At 54.3% G+C, this 23,643-nt stretch overlaps 1 protein-coding gene across 1 annotated transcript in view; it reads left to right on the forward strand.

Annotated features, from left to right (window-relative positions):
- The first annotated feature begins 5,585 nt into the window (after nt 1-5,585).
- Nucleotides 5,586-23,643, forward strand: part of LOC111824049 (ubiquitin-60S ribosomal protein L40-like) — a 56,311-nt gene continuing 38,253 nt past the window's right edge. The window contains exon 1 of the mRNA XM_023747329.1: nt 5,586-5,684. Coding sequence (XP_023603097.1) covers nt 5,586-5,684 — 99 coding nt within the window. The remainder of the gene's footprint in view (nt 5,685-23,643) is intronic.

The following is a 23,643-nucleotide window of genomic DNA, read 5'->3' on the forward strand; positions in this document are numbered from 1 at the left end:
ACAAAATCCACTCGCAGGCGAGCGCTGACGGGGCCCCATCCATCATCCGCCCAGCTGGAGACCGAGGGGCTGCCAAGGCCCAAGGGCAGGCCGGCCTGGCAGTGGGGCTGGCAGGGCCGGAAAAGGCCGTGTGAAGGCAGGAGGTCTGGGGGCTCACACCTGTCCAGAGGGGCAGGAGCCCCGGGCGGGTGTGGGGTCTGCCCATCCCCTCTGTTCATCCGTGTCGGGCCAGGCTCCTCGGGCTCCCCTGCGTGAGGCTGAAAGATCTGGTCATCTCTGCTCAGCCAAGGCTGAGAGCCTCGAGCTGCCTCGGAGGCCAGAGTGGCCAGGAGCTAATAATAGCAGCTCTGCTGGGGTTTCCACCCATTGGCCCACTGGTTCCTCCTGCTGCCTCCCACGTAGGTCCTGTGTTTTAAGGTTTGGAGCTATTTTTAATAATAATTTTTAAAATCATTTTTGCAGTTCTTTTTTGTGGTCCACATTCAAAATTAAAATGCAGATGGACCATCAGAGCCAGTCCCCTACTTCTGCCCCACAGACTGACTGGGTCTTCTGCAGTTTGGGGGGCCATTGCAGAAAAGTGTGTACATCAACAGAACCCCTTACACACACACACACACACACACCCCCTGTCTTTCTTCCTAAGGCCAAACCCTGGGCTCAGCTGGCAGACACGGAGCTACCCAGGCTTCCTGGGGGCTGTGCCCCACCAAGTTTGCACCCCACTTCCCTTGCTGCCCACAACCAGCCAGGACTGTAGCCCCAGGACTGATGTTCACACTGAGGGGCTGCTGTGTCCCCTCCACATGCATCTGTTCAAGTCCTAAGCCCTGGGACCTCAGAAGGTGACCTGACTTGCCAGATGGGCCAGCTTCCAATATGTGGTTTGACAAGATGAGGTCATGCTGAGTGTGACTGGTGTCCTTACGAGAAGGATGGGTTTGGACCCCAGGCGCGCGCAGTGGCAATGCCATGTGAAGTGAAGGCAGAGACAGGGTGACGCGTCTAAAAGCCCAGGGACGGCGAGAGAGACGGAAAACACGGCGGAGGGGGAGGCCCCCAGATGCTCTCACCGCCCAGGAGCAGCTCTGCCAGCAGCTCGACCTCAGACTTCTGACCTCAGGACAGTTGGAGGATACATTTCTGCAGGTTAAGCCCCAGTCTTTGTCATGGTGGCCTAGGAGGCTCCCCCGGGCCATGGACATCACAGGAAGGTGGTGAAGGCACAGACTTTGAGACCAGACAGGACTCACCTCGCTGGGGCAAGCCCACAGAGTCACCGTTTCTCTGTCCCGCTGGGGGACCTGGCTCGGGGCTGCTTCAGGCCCAGGTGGCTGCAGTCCACATAAGGCGCTGGGGCTGTGCCTGGCACACGGGCTGCCTGTGTAGAGCCAATCAAGGCTGTTATTCAGAGGCAGCTCGAGTGTAGAGCCATCATAAAACCCATCATAAAACTACTCCCTGCTGTGCGGCTGGGGGCCTCTGCAGTGACCCCCAGTGGGGTGTCACACATATCAGGTGGGCAGAGGCTGCTGAGTGGAGCAAGAGCTGATCAGGGTGAGCAGGCTGTCAGAGACTAAGTGACAAGCCGGCCCAGAGAAGGTGAGATCCTCTGGCTTGAGGATAAGTCTGTGGCTGAGTTGAGGCTGGAGCCCGTGCTCCCACTTCTAGCATCATCCTCCCCACAGACACACTGGGCACTGGGGCTCCCTGCTGTGGGAGTGTCCCTTTCCTGGGTCCTCCTCCTGCAGGGACCCTGGGGAGGCCTGGCACTCACCCGTGTGGGTCAGCTGTGGCTACCATGACACTGCATAACATTCAACCACAGGAGCGCGTGCAACAGGAGCGTGGGTCCCCTTGCTCGCCGGTGGCCTGCGTGGCCTGGTGACCGTGTGGCTGAGGATGAGAGGCCTGGTGGGTGCAGCGGGCTCCTCTCCTGCACCAGCAGCATATGCACAGCCATGGGGCACCGTCGTCCTGCAACAGTGCCCGGTGTACACAGGGAACATGTACTTTCAGGACCTGTGTCCCAAACGAGCCCAGGTACCAGGGTGTGAACCCCACCTCTTTCTAGGAAGAGCCACAGCCACGGGCTGTGGAGGAAGGCAGCAGCTGGATTATTGCTCACAGATGCCCAGGAGCACATGAGAGGCCTCTGACCAGCACAAACATCGCTGTCCAGTTATGGCTTTCACGGGCACAGAACGGTACGAACAGCGAGGGCAGGCCCACTGCAAGGATGACGTTAAACGTGTAAGGTCCCAGGTATGCAGCCTGAGACCCCCACATGACTGGAGCGTGCTAAAAACTGACTAACCCAGGCCACCTCCTGCTCAGAGAACATTCATGTTGTTTATAGGGAGAAACCGAAGGCATGGCAGGTGGCGACATTTCAGGCCCTGTCACAGGCAGGGGGCGGGAGAGACACCGCAGACACCTAGGGACAAAGGCAGCTCTGGAGAACACAGGCAGGGACCAGCCTTGGCTCGTGTCAGCATCAGGGCAGAACCATGCAGGTGTGAGGAACTGGAGTCCCGGCTCCCAGCAACAGCAGCGTTTCCTGTGAAAACAATCTACAGATCTTAGCGGACCACAGGCTGAAATGAGCAATTGATAGCTCAGCAAAGACCCAGTCTCAGGATGCAAAAGGAGAAGCTGAGAGGAGGTGTCACCTGAACTACAGCTGGAGACACACCCTCTCCCCTCCCCGCCAACCCCGCACGCGGCCATCTGAAGGAAAGATCTCCATTACTTGCTCTACATTGTGCAAAGGACGGTAACAATGCACTGTGGAGCATGGGGGTGCGGGGGGGTATTTGATAACCAACTGCCAGCTCCTTCGCCAGGGAGATAGGACAAGATCTAGAAGGAAACTGAGTCACCCCCCTCCCCCCGACTGGAGGGCAGGGCGAGGCCTCCTCACACCTCCAGCCTGCAGTCCAGCTCTGTGCTCCCTCAGCACAGAGACTCTGAAGATGAGCACAGGCCTGAGCGCTACAGGCCCCACCCACCATGGACCATCCCCACCATGGACCACCCCCACCATGGACCATCCCCACCACAGTCGCTGCCCCATCCACAGGCCCTGCCCCGCCACAGGTCAAACTGGATGGAGAGGCACCCAGCCACATTGCTAGCAACCAGAGCTGGCACGTTACAGTTTGCAGGGACTTTTCCTGCCTTTGGTTTCACTGACCTCTGTGATGTGCACAGGCCAGGGTGCGTGATCCCGATGGGAGGGAATTCTGTCCTCCTGTGCTGGGACTAGCCCTCCAGTTTCCCGCTGGGACCTGTCCCTTCCTCCATTCTCTGGTTCTGGCAGAGTGGCCCCCATCCTGATGCAGGGAGCCTCACAGGGAGCTGGTGGGAGGGGTGCTGCCCAGCTGATTGGCGTGGGGCATGGGCTTCCCTGGGCACCTACACCAGCGCCACCGGGAAAGGAAGCTGTCAGAGAAGGGTGCTGAGGAGCCACAGGCTGGGCTGGTCGGCTTCTTCCCCCGCTGGCGGATTTGGAATTCTGGCGTCAGCAGAGAGAGAGGTGAGAAAACCGAGTTCCTGGTGCTGGGACCTCTGCTGGAGCAACAGAGCAGAGCTCACTCCCAGCCCGTGCACAAATGCGCCTCCTCCTCCTGGCAGCCCTCCCCGCCCACTCCGGAAGACATCGCTGGGTGTGCGAGGGGGGCGTGTGAGGTGCATGTGAGTGCTGTGCACGAATGTGTGTGAGGTGTGTGAGACTATATAAATATGTGTGAGAGGCGTGTGTGAGTGCAAGCAAGTGTGTGTGAGTGTGTGCGCTGTTGTGACAGAAATTCCCAAGGCAGAGGCAGAAGTCAGGCAGCGTTGAGAGAGTGCTGGGAGCCAGGGGACATGTCCTGGGGGAGGGCGATTGCAGGAGACAGCTGGGCGGTGGCAGCACCACGGAGCCAGAGCACAGAGCACTCGCTGTCTGCTTCCCAGCCGCTGCCTCCTGGCTGCTCAGAGGAGCCCAGAGCTTCGCCCACCACCGAGAAATGGGGACCCCAGGGCTGCGTTCCCAGGAGCAGCCTTCACCCCGCAGTTCCCAGAGACCCCAGGCAGCGGGCCTGGCTCCCTAGCATGGAGATCCCATGGCCATGAGTGGACACTGACACCTCGGTCACTGTCCTCCCCTGTGACAGGTGGCACCAAGGAGGCTATACCACACCTGGGCTTCCTGCCTCTACCCACCCCCACCTTCCAGAAGCCTCTGTGAGGACCCCACTCACCTACCCCCCCGTAGGCCCTGACCCAGCCCCCACCCCATGAGCTCACTGGCCTCTCCCCAGAGCCACCCCTCTCCCCACCTTTCTAAAGCCCAAATCAGATCTGCACCCTGATAGACACCCCCTTCCTGCATTCCCCTCCAGAGCTGGGGGACCCCAACCTGAAGGTTTGCTGGTGTAGGAATGGTGTGCCTCGCCTGTGCCACTGAGGAGCCTCAGACTCTGCGCTCAGGTGCCCTGCGTGTGACAGGTGCTCATGGCCACACTGCCCCAGGGCTGCTCTAGGGTAACAAGCCAGTGCACACTGACCCGGGCGGTGGGGCGCTGCCCCAGTTATGGGGTTTGTTTGACCTTGAGGAAACCGACCTGGGGCTTCTGTTGACCAGACAGTGTCACCCACAAACGCCCTCATGCAGTGTTAACCAAGGCCCAGTGTTGCAGCACCCCCAAAGCAGAGGACCGCAGCCCCTTGTCCTTGGAACTGCACGACGGATGTGGAACCCCTGCCCTGGGAACTGCACGACGGTGACATGGAGAGAAGACTGCAGCCTGCCTTGGAAGCCACGCTTACTTTCCCATCTTTAGACTGCAAAGTGCAGTAGTTCCGTTTGTACCTGGCCCCTCCTGGCCCCTGGGCTGTACATACCCCACTATGGAGACCCCAACCCACAGACACCGTTTGTGCGCAGTCTTCTTGCTGCTGCCTAGTGCCCCCCTTGCCCTCCCAGGCGTACTGAATTCCCCCAGCTCTCTCCCACCTGGCCAGTCCCCTCCCCCCATAAGGTGGGTGGTCACCCTTCCTGGTCTGGTCACCTCGTCCTTTGGTACATGCCACCCTCCTTTGAGTCTGTGCTGGGTTGGGCTCCCCCAGCCCCTCCATGCTGGGCTAGCATTTGCCCCAGGGAACACTAGATCATGTCAAGCCTGGCGAAAAGTTGCTACTGGCATCCGGTGGGTAGAGGCAACGCGGCAGGACCCAGGAGCCCCACAGCAGGGGATGGTCCAGCTCAGAGCTGAGCGCTAGAGCAAGGATGCAGTTGGCCAGGGATCGCAGGCCAGGCCCTCACAGTCTGAAGCACACACACCGCCCCCACCCCCCATCTTGCTTTTCTCTTCCCTGATTCTGTTGTCAGAAAAACACACAGGAGCCCCCACTGACCGAGCACCAGCCTGGAAGGATTGGGTTTCATGGTAATTGGGCCCATCCCGGGGGTGGGGGACAGGTAATGGGGAGAGGGGTACCGGGGATAGATACTGGGGGCTCGGGGTGATGAGGGTAAATGGGGCCTTCGGATGTGCTCTAGTCCATCTTTGTACATGAGGGACCCAAACTAGATTCCGACTATGGCCCTGGGCCGATGCCCGGTGGAGATGGATGGGTGCTACCGCGCCCTTACACACGTGCCCTCGAGATCTCCAGCCCCTGAGGCCTCACTGCTCATGGTACAGCCAATAAAAGAAACGGGGGCTTCTAACCCCCCCTACCCCCTGATGGAGCTCACCTTGCCCCCAGCAGACCTCGGAGTGCAGAGCCAGGCGTCTCTCATCTCAGGGGACTCGCACTCACACCCACTCCCCTGCGCAGAGGCCTCGCTATCGTCACCACCCCAGCCACTCTGAGAAACAGCCATCTTTCTCGATGGAGAGTCTGTCCATATTCCCCTGCAAGGCCACACGGAGACCCAGGGCTGGCCTCAGCCCCCGCACGACCTCGTCTCCCACGTCTGACACTGCGGCCTCAGGAATCCCACCAATCAAGTGCCTGTACCTGACACCTGACTGTTGGTCGAATTCGCACGAGGGACATCAGAGCTAAGGGGAGCAGCCATGGGCGTGGGCCAGGCTGGCCAGCCCCCGGCATGATGCTGGGCATGAGGTGGTGCTGGCTCATGGCTCGGGTGACGGCTGCCCTCCCCTGGCTGTACATGGGCAGCGGAACCAGGGTCGGAGTCCAGCAAGACAGGGATGTGGCACCAGCCACAGCGCATCCATAAAGTCAGTTCTACTGCTCCCGCCTTCAGTGGAGCCGCGTGTGAACGTTGCAGCCTTTTCTAAACGGGCTAATGGGTGACCGAAGCGTGTGCCTGCCCTAGGAATACCTGCAGGGCAGCACCCTGAGTCAGCAGGAGGCCCCAACACGGGAAAGGAATCTGGGCCGCGGAGCTCCACTTGGAAGTCCAGCTGCTCCTACTCGTGAGGAGGCGCTCTGATTGCAAACCCAACAGGACCTGGGCCTGACCGCCTCGCCCCTGCCACGACGCTCAGTCAAGACAGGTTGGAGGAATTATGTTTGTGGAAAGAAAGGAACCGACGCTTTAACCCACGCGGCTCATGGCACAGGCTGTCTCCACTCTAACATCTTAGAATATCAGAAGAAACAGCCCACAGCTGTCGGGGGCCACAGCCAGTTGCTGGCTCCCCGCAGCTCCAGTCCTGCCTGGACCCAGCAAATATTTGTTGAGTGAATTTTGCATGAATGAGATGCAGCCTCAGGACTTCAAAAACCCATTCTATCAGCAAAGCTTCGCCACTAGAGCATAGAGCTGATGGCCACCTTCTGGTAGAAAACAACGTATCTCCTGCTTGGCCAAGGCCCGGGGGAGCACTCAGTGAGCGATGCTCCTGTGTGCTCAGCATGGATTCCTCAGGGGCCCTGTTGGCTACTCCTCCAGCAGAAGTAGAGAGGGAGCCCCTGGTGACACCCACAGGGAGGTCATTTGGAAGAGGCAGCATGGAGAGTAGGACAGGACAGACCCTGAGACACCCAAAGGACCGAAATCTTGGCCTCCCAGGCTGTGAGCAGTGTGACCTGGCTGCTGTAGAGGAACCTGTTAGCAATCCCCTCCCTCCACTCTCCTTCAGGCCCATCCAGTGATTGTCCCTCAGGCCCCACCCTTGGTTCCTGTGGTTATGGGACTAACCAGGCCCTGGGATGTGGGATGAGTGCAGAGCTTGGGCCCACCCCACCCACTCCACCCACCATGGTGACTGTTACAGGAATGAACACAGGTCCTCGGGAAAGCCATTCACCTCTCTACTTGGGCTGTTGGAAAAAGAGGTTCCTTCCCATAAAGTGGCCACTGAGCTGGGAAAGCAGCCTAGAGACCCCCTACCAGCTTGCCCCCACTATGACAGGGTTTCCGCAGCGGGGGTGCGGTTACAGGGGGTTATGCAGGGGACACCCACTGAGGGCATTTGTTCCCTTTCCTGGTCTCCAAGCTCCTGGGCTTCTCAGTGATGTTCAAAGCAGTGAGGGTTAGTTTCTATCACTTGCAACCAGGAGAGTCTGGGCTAATGTGGCAGGTGGCCTAATTCCAACTTTCCATTTGTGAAACAGAGGCTTCCCAACCTCTCCAAGACTCTCTATGAGACAAATGCTGCCACCTACAAGCTTTGATGCAAGGGTGGTTCATGGGCAGTGAGGTCAAAGCCATGGCTGGGAGCCACGCACCTGGCCAGGAGCAGGGCTGAGAGTAGAAGGATCAGGCACCGAGTGGAGGGGAGGGACAGCATCTAGGGGTTGGATTTGTGTCACCAGGTCAGTAAACCTTGGAGAGTCTGGCGAAGAAGCAGAAAGGGCCACTTACTGTCCCAGCAGAAACTTATGCTCAAGAACTCCAAGGAGTAGCCTGCAGGAGTAGGGAAGGGGCCAAGGACGAGGTGAATTCCAGCTGAGGGGTGGGGCGGGCCCAGGGTAGAGTTTAAGAATGTGCCCTCGGTCATTCAGCTCTTCCCTAAGTTCCTGCTGGAAGTGGGTCTCCCCCCAGACAGACCTGATCCATCCCAGGATTGTCATGAATCTCCTCCCGGTTCTCTTCCCCCAGGAGGGCACAGGCTCGCCCGGCCCCAGACCCAGCCCTGATGGCAGAGGGTGGACACTGAAAAGCCAGGATCCTTCAAGGAAGGCAACTGAGAGAGGCATTTTGTCGTTAAAAACACAAGAAGAAAGAAGTAGCAAGCAGTGGGAAAGAGGCGTGCTGGGGAGCAGCGCGTGGCTGGGGAGCGGTGGCTTCCCCTCCTCCCTGACTTTCCTGTCCTGCTCCGTCTTGGTCAGACATTCAATACTTCCTTTTGGAGAATACATAGATTTGTTTGACTTGGAATATTGAATTTGGAGTCCGTTCAGCAATTTCAAATTTCAGGATTGGGACTGTAGGGAGACACTGTAAATTAAAAAATTCTTTCCTCTTCAGTTTCTACCCAAGATTGTATATTTTTTGATGGCAAAATTAGAGATTAACTATAAACATCTGTTTGTTCGATACTCACATGGCTGTGAGAACAATGGCCAAACCATTGGTGTGGGGGCGTGCCGGTGCTGCAAGTCTATAGTGGAAAGTCTGAGCGACCTATCAGGCTTCTGGGAGGGTAGAGAAAAGAGAGGTATGGAGCAGGGACAGGGACTGGCAGGGGGAGTCCCAGGAGAAATAGCAGGGGACCCTTCAGCCCGCCAGGGTTCCTGCATAAACTTCAGCCACCACTGGTCCTCGCCACACCCCAGGCCTCCCCGCCCCCCCACCCCCCCCATCCCCCCACCCCCGCGCTTCTCACCCAGTCCTCATCGTTGAAACGTCATTTACTCACCAGCCCCCAGGTCCTTCCTGAGCACCTACTGTGCTGGGCTCTGGGGATGTGATGGGAGTGTGGCGACTGCCCTCCGTGTGGCATGAGGAATCATCTCATAACAGTGTTGCCAAGTAAGCGCCTGGAGGACAGACAGGTAGCAGTGTCCGTGAATGGTAGCGGCTGAGGGAGAGTCTCAGAGGGAATGGCCTCCGGGTACTGTCTGGAAGGATACAGAGGAATTGATTAGGCAACGGAAGTGGGGAGAGCATTCCAGGCAGAGAGTGTGGCTTGTGCAAAGGCATGGAGTGGGACAGTGTGTAGATTTGGAGCTAAAACAAAGCCAGTGAGTGCAGAGAGCATGGAGGGGTCTGAGGGTGTGGCTGGAGGCTTAAAGCCACTGAAAACTTCGAGACTTTTAAGCAGGACCAAGGAACAAAGGCAGTTCTGTGCCATGGGAAGATTCTGCCAAGGCATTTGGGAAACCGACTGAAGGTGAAAAGAGTTGTGGGGAGACCAGGAGCTCTATCGAGGGGATGGTCACTCAGGTGAAGGCAGAGGCATCAGGTGACAATTTGATGAAACTGGGCTTGGGGGGGGGGGAGGGCGGGAGGGAGAGAATGGTGAGTCTGTGGTGCCAGTCAGATATCCCAGGAAAAAATCAGGTCTGGCAAACTGAACCAGGGAGAGGCCGGCCAGTAGTTCACATTTGTAGTTTGGCGGGAGAGGAGCAGGGGCTAAGGGTAGACCCCTCAGGAGCCCTGCCTGACAGACAAGGAGGAGGAAAAGGGATCCTGAGAGGAGAAGGCAGTGGGGTGGGAGAGAACTGGGCAAGAGGGGTCATGGAATCGGGATTGCAGTTAGGAAGGGGGTGAGGCCACCTGCTGGGGATGGTCAGGAAGTGACCACTGACCATTCTGCCTCTTGACACAAAGCACTGGAAGCAAGTCCTGGGTCTGCTGATGTGGAGGTCACTGGTGTCCGTCTCAGTCAGCTCAGGCTGCATAACAAACACACAGCTGGGCAGCTCCAACAACAGCAATGCATTTTCTCACTGTCCTGGAGGCTGGAAGTCAGAGGTCAAGGTCGCAGGGCTGGTTTCCCTGAGGCCTCTCTCCTTGGCTTGTAGATGGGCATCTTCTGCCTGTGTCCTCACATGCTCAGTCCTGTGTGTGTCTGTGTCTTCTGCTTATAAGGGCACCAGTCACATTGTATCGGGGCCCTCGCTAATGACCTCATTTTACCTTCATTACCTCTTTAACCCCCCCCCCCCCAATGCAGTCACATTCTGAGGTCCTGGGGTTAGGACTAAACATACTTTTACCATACAATCCAGCGATCATGCTCCTTAATATTTACCCAAAGGAGTTGAGGTGAAAACATATCCGCACAGAAATCTCCAAACAATGTTTATAGCAGCTTTGCTCATAATTGCCAAAACTTGGAAGCAACCAAGATGACCTTCAGTAGGTGAATGGAGATATAAACTGTGGTCCATCCAGACAATGAAATATTATTCAGCACTAAACAGAAATGAGCTGTCAAACCATGAAAAGACATGGAGGAACCTTAATGCATATCACTAAGTGAAAGAAGCCAGTCTGGAAAGGCTACCATATGATTCCAACCGTATGACATTCTGCAAAAGGCAAAAATATGAAGAAAATAAAAGGACCGGTAGTTGCCAGAGATTAAGGGGGAGGAAGGGATGAATAGGCAGAGGATTTTTAGGGCAATGAAACTACTCTGTGTGGAACTGTAATGGCAAATACAGCTCAATATACATTTGTCCAAACCCATAGAAGTTGCCTCAGCAAAAGTGAACCCGAAGGTAAGCTATGGACTCCGGGTGACGATGAGTGTCCATGTAGGCCCACAGGTTGTGACAGATGGATCCTCTGGTGGGGCGTGTTAATAGTGCGGGAGGCTGTGCGTGGGGTGGGAGCAGAGGGTGTATTGGAAATGTTTATATCTCCCCCTCAATTCTCCTGTGAACCCAAAACTACTCTAAAATGTAAAGTTTATTTTAAAAAGATATTGCAAATTTCTGAAATATAGAAGAAACTATTATTACTTTTTTAAGAAACTATTATTTTGTAAACCAATTAAAAGATCCACCAAACCCTCCAAAAGCAAACACTGTAGAGAGAACCACGGGCGAGTCCTGATGAATCAGGTCTGCAGGTCAGACAGGCAGGAGGGGGACCAGCCAATGAAAGCTGAGGCGGTGGTGCCCAGAGGCCCGAACTCTGGAGCCTCTGCTACCAGGGAAGACACAGCTCCAAGGCCCAGACGCACGGCTTCATTCCGCATTCAGACCTGGCCCACGGAGCACCAACTGCGCACTGGGCCTCCTGGGCGCTGGTGTCAGGTCCTGAGTGGCCCGGGCAGCACTGGCCCTGCCCTCTTAGGTCACCCAGTCAGCTGGGGAAACGGATACTTGGATAATGAAGGCACAACAGAATGACCGTGAGAGCACCAAGCAGGCTTCCACTCCGGCCTCTGAGGTGGGTCTCCACACAGCTGGAGGCAGCCTCGAAATAGAATCTGAGGACAGCAGTTCCCAGACCATCCTTCGGGCCAGGGGGGCTCAGGTGGGCACCCCAGCAAAGTGTCAAGGATGCAGTTGGCCAGGGTGGGGAGTGGTGGGGGTGGACTGGGACGGGAGTCCCGGTTCCTCCTGAGCACAATTTCTAAAAAGGGAGCTTTTCACCCTGGCTGGTTTGACTCAGTGGATAGAGCATCGACCTGCGGTCCCGGGTTTGATTCCGGTCAAGGGCACATGCCCGGGTTGCAGGCTCAATCCCCAGTAGGGGGTGTGCAGGAAGCAGCTGATCAATGATTCTCCCTCATCATTGATGTTTCTATCTCTCCTTCTCCCTTCCTCTCTGAAATCAATACAAATATAAAAAATAAAAAGGAAGCTTTTCAACCTCATTTGTAAAAGTATATGTTGATAAAACCACTGATAAGATAATGGCAAAAAAAAAAGAGGAAGCCTTGGGAAAGCAAACCAGAGAGGCACATTTCTATCAGCCCCCTCGCCACCCTGGGCCCACTCCCCTGGGCAGTCTGCGGGATGGCCCCCAGCAGACAGGAAGGGAGGGAGTGTGATGGGTACTGGTCATGCCACAGGGCCCAGCTTCTCCTTTCAACTCATGCATTAACCAAAGACTTCATCCAGAACATGTACTGACTTCTACAACTTAACACCAAAGAGCACACCGAGGCAGCCCCTTTGGAAGCTGGACAGAAGCCTTGAATAAGCATTTCACGAAGAGCACATCCACGTGGCAATAAACGTAGAAAAGGGACGAGTGCAAACTAGAATCCCAGTGAGCCACCACTGCAGCACAGAACAGGTGGCATGGAGGAGACTGACTGTGCCATTGGCGGGGGCACTGCGGGAGGCTGCTCTGGAGAGCTGTTGGCCCAGCAGTTCCGCGCTGGTACCTACCCAACTAAAACGTGGGCAGTATATTCACCGAGCAATGAGAGCCAATCAAGCAGCACATCTGTCCCATCAGTCCCCAAATATGTATCAAACACCTGCTATGTGCCAGGCATTGTCCTGGCAGCTGGGGACATGAGTGTTTGGAGATTGCAGTCTAGAAGGGGAGACAGGCATAAACCAGAGAAAATTAACACAATGGATAATGCATCCCGCAGAGAGAACGCTGGCGCAGGGAAGGGAGGCAGTGAGCTGCAGTGCTCAGCTGAAGGCTATAATGTGAGGATGGAAGGGCAAAGGGCCTACAGAGAAGACAGCCTCTGAGAGGCAGAAGGAGTTGGCTGTCTGTGTCAGTGTCTGGAGGGGCAGCAGTCCTGGCAGAGGGAACAGCCCAGGCAAAGGCCCTGGGCCGGTGTTGGAGAAAGAGCCCGGAGGCCAGTGTGGCTAAGTGGTTGGAGCAGAAGTGGGTGTGCAGAAGTCAGAGGGGCCTCAAAGAGAACAAGAAGGAAGGTGGGGATCGTGCACGTGTCCACCTCTCCACCAACGTGAGCTGATGGGGGCAGGGCTGGCTCTCAGCCACCTTTGCACCTCCAGAGCGCTAACCTGACTCTTTGCCGGTTCTCAAAAATGCAGCAAGTTATGGTAAGTCGGCCCCACGGGGACAGGATCTGGCCTCCTGGTCCATTCCTGGGCCTGCACGGTGTGTAGACTAGGACTCGACAACATTTTTACCTGACCAGCCCCTTCCCTGTGGCCTTGGAGCAGGTCCCAGGGTCCCAGGCGGGCATCTCATGGGCAGGAGGCCTCCAGCACCCCAGAGGGGACCACTGGGCACAGGCACCACCAGACGCCCATGTGGCAGAGCTGCCTTCTACACTGTTTACCATTCTGGGCCTCACGGAGAGCCTCCTGGTCATATGATGACCAGCCTAAATAAGACGCCTTTAATAAAAAGAAACACATGGCCCCTTTTATACACGAGTGTGTAAAATATATTAAAATGATTTTAAATGCATGAGTCACTCAGAGAAAGTGTGCTTTTTAAAAACTCACAAACAGCACTTTGTAGTGAAGATGGTAGTGAACAGTGGCTTGTCCTGCAGACAAGGACCAGCAGGGAAGAAGCACAGCAGCGTGGACACTCCCGTGTGTCCTCTGCAGGTCCCCTTCTACAGGGACGCTGAGTGCGTGCTTGCATCAGACAGCACATGGCGTTGTCAGCGTCAGAGCTCGAGTCCTCCTCGCGGTCCACACTTCAACCGCCAGCAGGGACCCCACAGGCAGAGGGGGTGGCCGTGCAGTTTGGGGGCCCAAAAATGACAACCTGGTTCTTATCCACTCATCCTTAGCTCCACTGTCCTTGTTTATGGACTAGAACAGTGATGGCGAACCTATGACACGCGTGTCAGAGGTGACACGCGAACTCATTTTTTTGGTTGATTTTTCTTTGTTAAATGGCATTTAAATATATAAAATGAATATCAAAAATATAAATCTTTGTTTTACTACGGTTGCAAAGATAAAAAAATTTCTATATGTGACACGGCACCAGAGTTAAGTTAGGGTTTTTCAAAATGCTGACATGCCGAGCTCAAAAGGTTCGCCATCACTGGTCTAGAGAGACAAACCCTGACCCCGATGCAGCCCCACTGGTCCCAGCAGTCCTCCCCGGGGCCCGTTGCATTGCACACCTCCCGTGATGAAAAGCTCCCCCCTCACAGGCATCCTTGGCAGCCGACGTTGGGAGAAAGCTCCCCTTCGTGGGCACTAGTCTCCCTGAGGAGGAGGGAGGGCACATGGGCCCCAGGATTATTTCCCAGAGTTCCATGCAGCATGAAGCCCCAGCCTGTCCCTGCTCTTCACCAACCCATAACTTGGGAGGTTAGGGTTTCAGCATATAAACTGGAGTGAGGGCACACATTCAGCCATAACACCTAGCGTCCTCCAATACAGCCACAGTGATGCCCTGCACAGTGATGTCCCGGTCAGTGATGGACCACATACACTCAGTGACCCAGTTAGAGTACAATGGAGCTGAAACACCCCCATCATCTCCCAATGCTTTAGCCGTAGTGCAGTATGTTACTGACATGTTTGTGGTGGTGCTGGTGTAAGCAAACCAACTTCACTGCCAGCTGCGTGAAAGTACAGCACATACCTTGTGTATAGTACATAATACTGGATAAAGATAATAAATGACTATGTATTGGTTTGTGTAGTTACTATACTTTTTATCATTATTTTTAGGATGCACTCTTTTTTCTATAATTTTTTAAAATATATTTTTATTGATTTCAGAGAAGAAGGGAGAGAGAGAGAGAAACATCAATGATGAGAGAGAATCATTCATTGATTTGCTGCCTCCTACACTCCCCCTACTGGGGATGGAGTCTGCAACCCAGGCATGTGCCCTTGACTGGAATCGAACCTGGAACCCTTCGGTCTGCAGGCCAACGCTCTATCTACTGAGCCAAACCAGCTAGGGCAAGGGTGCACCCTTTCAACTTGTAAAAAATAGTTTTGTTGTAAAACAGTAGCATGTTATGCAGACAGCAGACATCCTGTGTTTTCTGCATTTCTGGATTGCAACATTTTCTTTTGTGTTTAATTTAATCTCATGTTATTTTGCACAGTAACACTCCGTACAGGCTTGTCACCCATGAGCAATGGGCTGAGCTAAGCTCGACCATCTAGGTTTGTGTAAGTACACTCTATGGTGTTCACCGATGGTGAAATTGCCTAGCAACACATTTCTCAGAACACACTCCAGTTATTAAGTGGTGCCTGAGTATAATGAGTTTGTCTTAATATCATGACATCTTCAGGGGACCACTGTAAGGTTTGAAGGGGGAGAGTGACAGATGAGATATGCATTTTAAAGGAATCATTCCTGTAAAGGACCTTAAAAAGTATAAATGGAGAAGTAACTGGGGAGCCAGAGGAAACTTAGAGTTGAAAGTCAAGGCCTCCATCACATACTCCATCCACTTCATTTGCCAGTGCTGCTACCAGCCCTGAAGCTGACAGTCCACAGAGACCTCGGGCCTTGACCGCAGCCAAGAACCTGCAGCATTGAAGCTCCCCTCGGCTTGGGGGTGGGTGGGGGGGGCGGGCAGGAGAAACTCGGGAGGAAAGCTCGATGGGGAAAAACTTTCAAAAACTACAAGACGGTGCCTCTGGCAGGACCCTCCCTGGCAATGGCAAGATGTCCAGGTAAGTTCCAGCCACCTCACCCCGCTTGGGCAGCTGGGCTCTGGGAGGACTCCCAGTAACACCCAGAGGCTTTTTCACATCCTTTCGGGGAAGATCTGGACCACCCCCTGTGCGAGGACCGTACTGACAGCCTTTTGGAGCAGCCGGACACATGGCTCACTATCTCAGAACCTGAGAGTGAGACCTACAGACGCTGCCTGGGGACCAGGGGAGGAGAGGGAGACACGGCAGGGGGAGCCGAAGGGCTGAAGGACCTGGACTGAAGGAAAGGCAGTTCCACAGGGACTACAGTCAACGGCAATGGCACCAGCTGGAACTGCATGAGGAGCGGAGGAAGAGCGTGGAGAGCCGGCTGGGCTGCGGTACACCCAGACCCGTTAGCCTGGCTGGAGAACACCAACGCCTTCGAGTCAGGTCAGCGTTTGCAATCCGCCATGACAGCCCCTTGCCGGTCATGGGTAACTTCAGGCTGGGCTGCATCCCCACGGTCTGTGTGCTGGATGCGATCAGCGCAGCCTCAGGGCAGACGGCCTTGCTGCTCCTGGCGCTAACGCAGTTGGTCTGGAGTGTCAGGGGTATCCACTCGTTCCCTGTGGAAACCATTCCCTCCTGAAGTCATCAACAGAGGCCCCCAGTGAGCTGCCCTTGTTCCAGGCCCGAGGGCAGAGCGCTCGCTTATACCACAAGTTGGGCCGGAGATGATGGCTTTCCCGGCCTGCATGCAGCAATTCAAGGAAGAAGCTGGGAAAGGCGAGCCCGTCTCCACAGGCCCTGCAGGATCCACGTGACAGGAGACCCCGGAGCCAGCGCTGAATCCTAGTCCATAGAACCCACTGGAACACCGAGGAGCTGGACAAAGGCACCAAGCTCATGCTTACGGATTTTAAGTGGCGTCTCGCTTGAGTCTCCTTAAAGTATCGTCACAAATAACTTTTTTTTTCTATGAGGGAGAGGGGTATTTTTGTACTTTACAATATTTTATTTGTGAAAGTCTTATCAGACCAATTGTAAAATTGAACAATATAACAGGTTTATAACTTTAATGATAAATGCCCATCCGGACATTAATTTAAGAGGAATGAAAGAACTGCCCAGAGCAAACCAAAGCCATGGCCATGCTCCCCAGCACAACTTGCCTCCCTTGTACCTTCCCCCGCCCTCTTCCCTAGACCAACAAATTCAAACTCAAAATGACAGCAAAGATGAAATGACAAGTGATGGGATAAAGGGTTGTAGAGGGAAGGAACTGAGGGTGGGCATGAGAGGAGAAGGGGGGTAAAGAGAAAGGTGGAAGTCTTCATTTTTTTAAAATGAGAAATGAAGGTAATTGGGCCACTGGGTGCATGTAGTAGAACTTTGGGAGAAGGTATATTCAAAGATTGTGAAGTTTTTTGCTGTGATGTATAGTGTCAACCCTGCTCCCCCTTCATCTCTGAGGAACTTTAATTATATTTCTACATATTCTTCAATTAAAAAATAAATAATATAAAATCTTCAGTTTTTCAAATAGTTGATTTGTTTCAATCCATTGCACTTATTATTGTTGGTCAAATTACCCCATATTTCTCCATGGGGGGGGTCTTTTTATTGGCCCCTGTGTTCCTGTCACATGTGCCCCGTAGTCCTTGTCTCTGCCTTGCTGTCTGTGATAACAAGAAGCTCCAGGCTCATCTTATACATTCTCTGCCCCAGACATAGACCAGCCATTTCTCTATGGACCCCTGGTTCCTTTCAGTGGAAATGATACTTATAGTCCACAGAGCGGGTGCTCTTACTACAGGGTGTATTGTATCTATGAATATTCGGTGGATAAAGCAAGAATATATGCATTTTTTAACAATTTTTTGTGCTAAAATATACACAAAATTTACTATTAACAATTTTTAACTGTACAGTTCAGTGGAATTAAATACATTCACATTGTTGTAAGCCATCACCACCATCCATTCCTATAACTATTTCATCTTAGAAAACTGTACCTATTAAATACTAACTCTCCATGCTCTCATCACCCAGCCCCTAGCCACCACCACTCTACTCTCTGTCTGTATGTTTGGCTACTCTATGTACCTCATTTAAGTAGAATCACACAGTATTTGTCCTTTTGTGACTGGTTTATTTCACTTAGCATAATGTCCTCTATGTAGTAGCATCTGTCAGAATTTCCTTATTTTTAAGGCTGAACAATACTCCATTGTATGTATAGACCACATTTTGTTTACTCACTCATCCATTGATAGACAACCTGGATTGTTTCCACCTTTTGGCTATTGGGAATAATGCTGCATAGGTGTACACATAGGCATAAATAAATTTTTGTTGTGGGATCAAAGGAGGGAATGAGCATGTGGGTGCATGAATGAATGAATGAATGAATGGTGCATACTCAGAGCACCCAGGCCTGGGATTTCTCCCACAGGACCCTATGGTGTGGCTTCTGCATCCTCCCTCCCTCCCCACGGCTTGCACTTGGGCCGCTACAAACAAACACACTGCCCCTTCTCTAAAAGGGCTCATACTTGTTTGTTTCACACGACTCCCAAGGTCTTCTTGACAAACAGGAAGTGCACGCTGGTGTCCAGAAGTTTCTGAGCAGCAGCAGTGGCATCACACAGACAGAACATCAGGGCAGCACTGGTGTCCTCTGCCTTCTCTCCTCTCTTCTCAGTTCTCTGCTTCCTTCCTTTTCTCCCCTCCCCCTCCTCTTCACAAGCCAGGGTGGCAACTGCACAGTTGAAGTAAAGCCAGCAGCTGCTGGAAGGTGGGCATACGGCACAGAGAATTCCAGCAGCTGTGAGCTGGGAAGGGTCCTCAGAAAGCATCCATGGTGTCCAGAAAGTTCCCCCAGGGGACAACTGGGAGTGTGGGGCTGTGCTTGCAGGCCTACTCCTTGGCAGTCACTGGTTGGGGGTTGCTCATCAGGGACATGGGAAGGAGTGTTGCATTCTAGAGCCTTATGGCGGGGACAGAGGTAGGCAGGATAGGCAGGGTCTTTACCCTACAGGTGTGGGCTCTGGTGGTAGAAGCCCTCAGCCAATGGGAAGCCAGCGATTGCAGATAGAAGTCAGATCTGGCTCATCACTCACTCACTCACTCATTCATTCATTCATTCATTTATTGCAGGCCTGACGTTGTCTGCCCACAGCCTGGAGGGGATGTGCATGAGTGTCCAGGTTCTGGGCAAGCTTGATGGATGTGGGAGCGTCCCAAGATGCCCAACCCAGACAGGATAAAGTCAGAAGAACCTCAGGAGACTCTGTGCCTGAAAAGTACCTGAGGTCGGCCAACCAAAGAAGAGCAGAAATGATGCCACAGGCAGGGGAGTTTGGGATGGTGACGGGGCCTGGTCATGGGGCAACCCACAGGGTGGGACAGGATATGGCCAGGCAGAGAGTGGTGACAGGAGAGGGTGAATGGTGGGTTGGCGAGGGGTGCTGGGCCTGGCCAGGGGTATGGGAGCTGTTGAAGAATAAGTTAGAAATGACACAGCCCTGAGCCCCAAACCTCAGCAAGTGGAGCCCATCCCAGGCCCACACTCAGGCTAACAAAGACCCACCCATCGCCCTGCCCCTGCCTCAGTTTATCACCACATGGCCCTAGGAGAAGGGGGAACTGCATTCTAGACCCTCGTGGAGGGAAGGCCAGGCTATTGTCATATTGTCACATCTTCAGCACAAAGGTGGGGGGTGGCCCCAGACCTCCCTGCCTGTAATGGCTTTCACTCTTGAGGCCCACAGATGTTCCTGGTGCACTCACCATGTGTCCCAGGCACCGTCCCAGGAATGAGGGGCCAGGGGTGGTCAGGATAGGCAGGGTCTTTGCCCTCCCAGGGCCAGAAATCCATGAACTGGTGACCTCTCAAAAAATGGCTCGTGATGGTAAATCACACTATCTCCAAATCCTTGTAGGAAATCCTCTAGCTAAATAGGCATCTCAAAGAGGATGTGAGAATTTTGTTATTGGCCCCTACTTTAAAGAGAGGGAAACTGAGGCACAGAGAGGGCAGGTAACCTGTCCTAGGTCATACAGCCAATGAGTGATGAAGTTAGGATTTGACCTCAGGCAGCCTGGCTTAGAACCCAGGTTCTTCACCAGGGAGCCAAGCTACCCCTGCTATTTCCACCCCCTTTGTGGGGATCCCCTCAGGGTTGGGGATACAGAGACGGCACAGGAAGTAGCTCTGCCTGAATTTATACCTCAGCTCTGCCTGTGTGAACACGGGCCAGTCACCCATTGTCTGTGCTTGTTTCCTCATTTGAGAAATGGACGTGGCAGCCAGCTGATGAGGATTAACCAACATGGTCAGTGCCTGGTGCTCATGCTCCATAAATGGTGAAGCTGGTGTGGGCACACTTACATGCTCAGGGAGGCCGTGGGTTCCAGCTGGGCTCCATCCCCAGGAGCACCCTGGAAGGTGCCTGGCTCCAGGACCAGCCCAAAGCCCTCCAGACCCCCGCTGTGCCCACATGCAGCCCCTGTTAAGACAGGAAGGAAGAACCCTGTAGAGACCCTGGAAGGGAAAGAGCCCAGCCAGGTACCTTCCCAGCTCTGGGAATTTTCTGAGCATCCACGATGGGTATTGGACCCAGCAAAAGCCAGGAAGGATTCTGCAAATCAGATGTTCCTTGTTGCGAAGGAGAATGCCAGGTGGAGAGGAGCTGCTGCTGCTGAACTCAAGCTGTACCAGGACCAAGACAGCCGCGCCTCAGAACAGACCCCAGGTGAATACACAGGCATCATAGCAGAGATGAGTGCCAGCCAGCAAGGCAAGGGCAGACAGAGCAGGCAGCCCTGGGAATGATGGGTAGCCCAGGAAGTAGGAGGAGGGACGGGGCAGCAGGGGAGTGCAGGGAACACCACAGAATGCACAAGGGTCTTGGGGGAAAAGGGAGCTTGGTGCTTGAGAGGCTGGAACAGTGAGTGAGCCACGGCCTTGGTGAAGGCAGCATTCTCCCCACCATCTACCCGGCAGCACTCACTCCTGGCCAGGGTCACATGGTCGTCTAGGAGAGAGGGCACCTTAGACAGGTCCCCATTCCTGCGATCACTTCCCTCCAGCCCTGCCTGTCTCCACCTTCCTCTCCTTCCAGCCCCTTTCTCTTTCTCCTCTGCTTCTATTATCTCTCCTCCCTCTCCACTCTTTCTGTTTCTTTACCTCCACCAAACCCACCCCCCCCATGCCTCTCTCTCTCTCTCTCCCTCTCTCTCTCTCTCTCCCTCCCTCCCTGCCTGCCTCCCTCCATCTCTCCCTCTCCTCTCCGCTTCCTGGATCTCTGTCTCGCGAACCCCTAACCTAGGAACAACCCCAGCCCCACTATCCCCAGGATTTGTTCTACCTCCACCTGCCCCTTCCCTAGCAGGCACCACCTCCAGTGTCTTGGGCCTCGCTGCTAATGTGTTTCGCATGGCCCGTCAGTCAAATGCCCTTCTAATGTCCTTAAAGCACGCAGAAAATTGCATCCTTATGAAAAGGGGGAGGGGGAGGCAAATTGCCTGCTGGAGGCAGAGCTGCCAGGGCTCTGGCTGTGTGCACACCAAGTTCAGAGGGGCTGGGCTGATGGAGGTGTCTGCCTGGGGCTAGACCCAGGAGGCAGCCGCCTCCCCACTGCCTTCTGGGCAGAGCCTAGGTCCCCTCCTCACCTCTTCACCCACTACCCTGACCCTCTCTCCACACTTGATCCCTCTACTCTGACCTTCCTCCTGTGCCTTTAAGGCCAAGCTCCTAACTAGCTGCCCCAGAGCCATTGTAAGTGCTTTCCAGGTGCCTGGAGGACACTCTTCTGGTCATTCAGGTCTCAGTTGAAGAGTCAACTCCTGAGAGGCCCTCCCTGGACATCCCGACTAAAGTCCTTGCTCACTCATTTTCTACCACCCGCTGTGTTTTCTACATGGCATGTGTCACTTCCTAAAATCTTCTTTTGAATTTAATTGTGGCTTCTTTGCCATCTGTCCAAGCCTCCTCACCTCCAGTGTGAGCTCCTTAGGTCAGAAGCTGTGTCCCCCGTGCCTAGCACAGTGCCTGGCACACAGCAGGTGTTTAACAAATACTTGGTGAGCAAATGGATTCCAGGCAGGCAGAGGCCATTCGGGGCTCTAAGGCATCTGGGACACCCCAAACTGAGCCTCAAGGCTGCTGGGTCAGAGACAGCGGAGACCAACAGCGCTGAAGTCAGACCCAAATTCTGCTGTTAATAGCTGTGTGTTCCTAGGCAAGTTGCCTAACATTTCTGAGTTTTCTTTTCACCTGGGTAGTGGAAGTAAGGCACCTACTTTACTATTACCGGATCAAGGAGTCAGGGGAGAGGGGCAGAGGGCCTGTGTTTCAGCACTGTGAACTCACACTCAGTAACTGTTTGTTAAATGAATGGCCCCGGAAGTGTGTGATTGATATGAAAGTGTCTGTGATGTCACTGATGTCAGAGACCATTATTTCCTGAAGCACAAAGAAAAAATTTTAAAACATTGCCAATGAAGCTCTGACCCATTGCTTATATATTGCCCAGAATTTTAATCTTACACTTACTCAAATATCTCATTTTGGCCTACGAAGACATAGATTTTTGCCTGGTTGTGTGGCTCAGCTGGTTAAGTGTCCTCCCATGCACCAGGAGGTCACTGGTTGGGTTCTGGTCAGGGCACATGCCCAGGTTGTGGGCTTGATCCCCAGTAGGGGGCGTGCAGGAGGCAGCTGGTAGATGTTTCTCTTTCATCAATGTTTCTATCTCTCTCACCCTCTCTTTTCCTCTCTTTGCAATCAATAAAAACATATTTTTCAAAAAGACATAGATTTTTATCACAGACCACTGTTGAGTTACATAAAGGGAGACTATCAGAGAAATCAGTGGGTGAAGGTGTTCCTAAAACTTTGAGGTCAGAGTCGCCTCTGAATGGATCCCCTTCGGCATCTCACAGCCCCACCCTCCTTGGCCACAGCCTCATATGAACCCAGATTTGAGAAATGGGAAATGTTGTCTTAGAGCCGATGATATGCAGTAATACAGTGTGAGGACTAGGACAAAAGGAACTTCTGAAGTCCCACAAGTGAGAGGCCTGTTGCAAAGTGAGAGAGGGGTCAGCAGGGAAGGTCCTGCCAGGTGGGGGCCTCCACCAGGCCTTACTTCGAACAGAAAGTGGACCCGCCTTCACCTGCACTGCGTGTGGAGTGGCCCAGGGACGGGGCCATGGAGCGCTTGGTGGGAGCCGGGCTGACCTCGCCCTCACAGCCCGGCGGCTGCAGTCACCTTGCTGCCCGCCCACCATCTGGGAGTGAGGATCGCCAGCTCCCTATTTCCTTCAAGTGGGGCTGAGGGGATGGTGTGCGAAGTCTCCTTCAGCTCCTAGAGTCTGGGCCAGGCTGAGCTGGAGGGCGAGTGGGTGTCTGTGGTCCTCCATAGCCGGGTTTTGGCCCCTGGAAACCTGGGCCTGAAGAGGCCTTCAGGGAAGAGGCTCTGGGTATCAACAGGTCCCCTCTGGACAAGGGAACTCCAGGTGGAACCAGCGATGTCACTTTGGGTCAGGAGCTCCCCTGGAGTGGAGAACCGGAATCAGGCAGCAGGGCAGCAGGGCAGCTGAAAGTGGAAGGCGGGCCAGGTTTCCCTTGGAGCCGGGAGGCCCAGGAGGTACGGTAACTAGCCTGGGCCACGCTTCTTTCCTTCCCACTTATGGGCTCCCACCAGTGACCCTCCAGGCGAATCCACCGCAAGGGAGGAGTAAACCAGAGCAACCTTTATTTTTTACAAAATAGGGCGGCCGGCGGGGGAGGATGGGAGCGCCGCTCCGGCTGCGCCTGTCACCACCTGGTGGTGCCTGCTCTGTGCAGACCCAGCCGCAAGTCAGAGACTCTGAAGTGGACTAGAGACCCCAGGCCCCGTCAGGCTCGCCTCTCCCCAAACCTTCCCCGCGACAACAATGGCTTGGCTCTAGCTGAAGGCGCCTGAGCTAGGTTCCCACTCGCATCGACTTGGTCAGGTTCGGAGGCGGCATAGGCTAGGGATGAAATCCCCCTCCCAGACCCTCCAGTCAACCCTCCCCCCAAATCTGCCCTAAGGCTCACCCCACCCACTCCACCCCCACCCCCGCCAAGCACAGAAGTGTAAACTTCGCACGAGTTTGGGCACTGCCCCCAAGCTAATCCGGGTGCTCAGCCATCACGCGGCTGGGAAGTCCTGGCAGCCT

Source organism: Myotis lucifugus, unplaced genomic scaffold (assembly GCF_000147115.1).
Source record: "Myotis lucifugus unplaced genomic scaffold, Myoluc2.0 scaffold_840, whole genome shotgun sequence".
NCBI lineage: Eukaryota > Metazoa > Chordata > Mammalia > Chiroptera > Vespertilionidae > Myotis > Myotis lucifugus.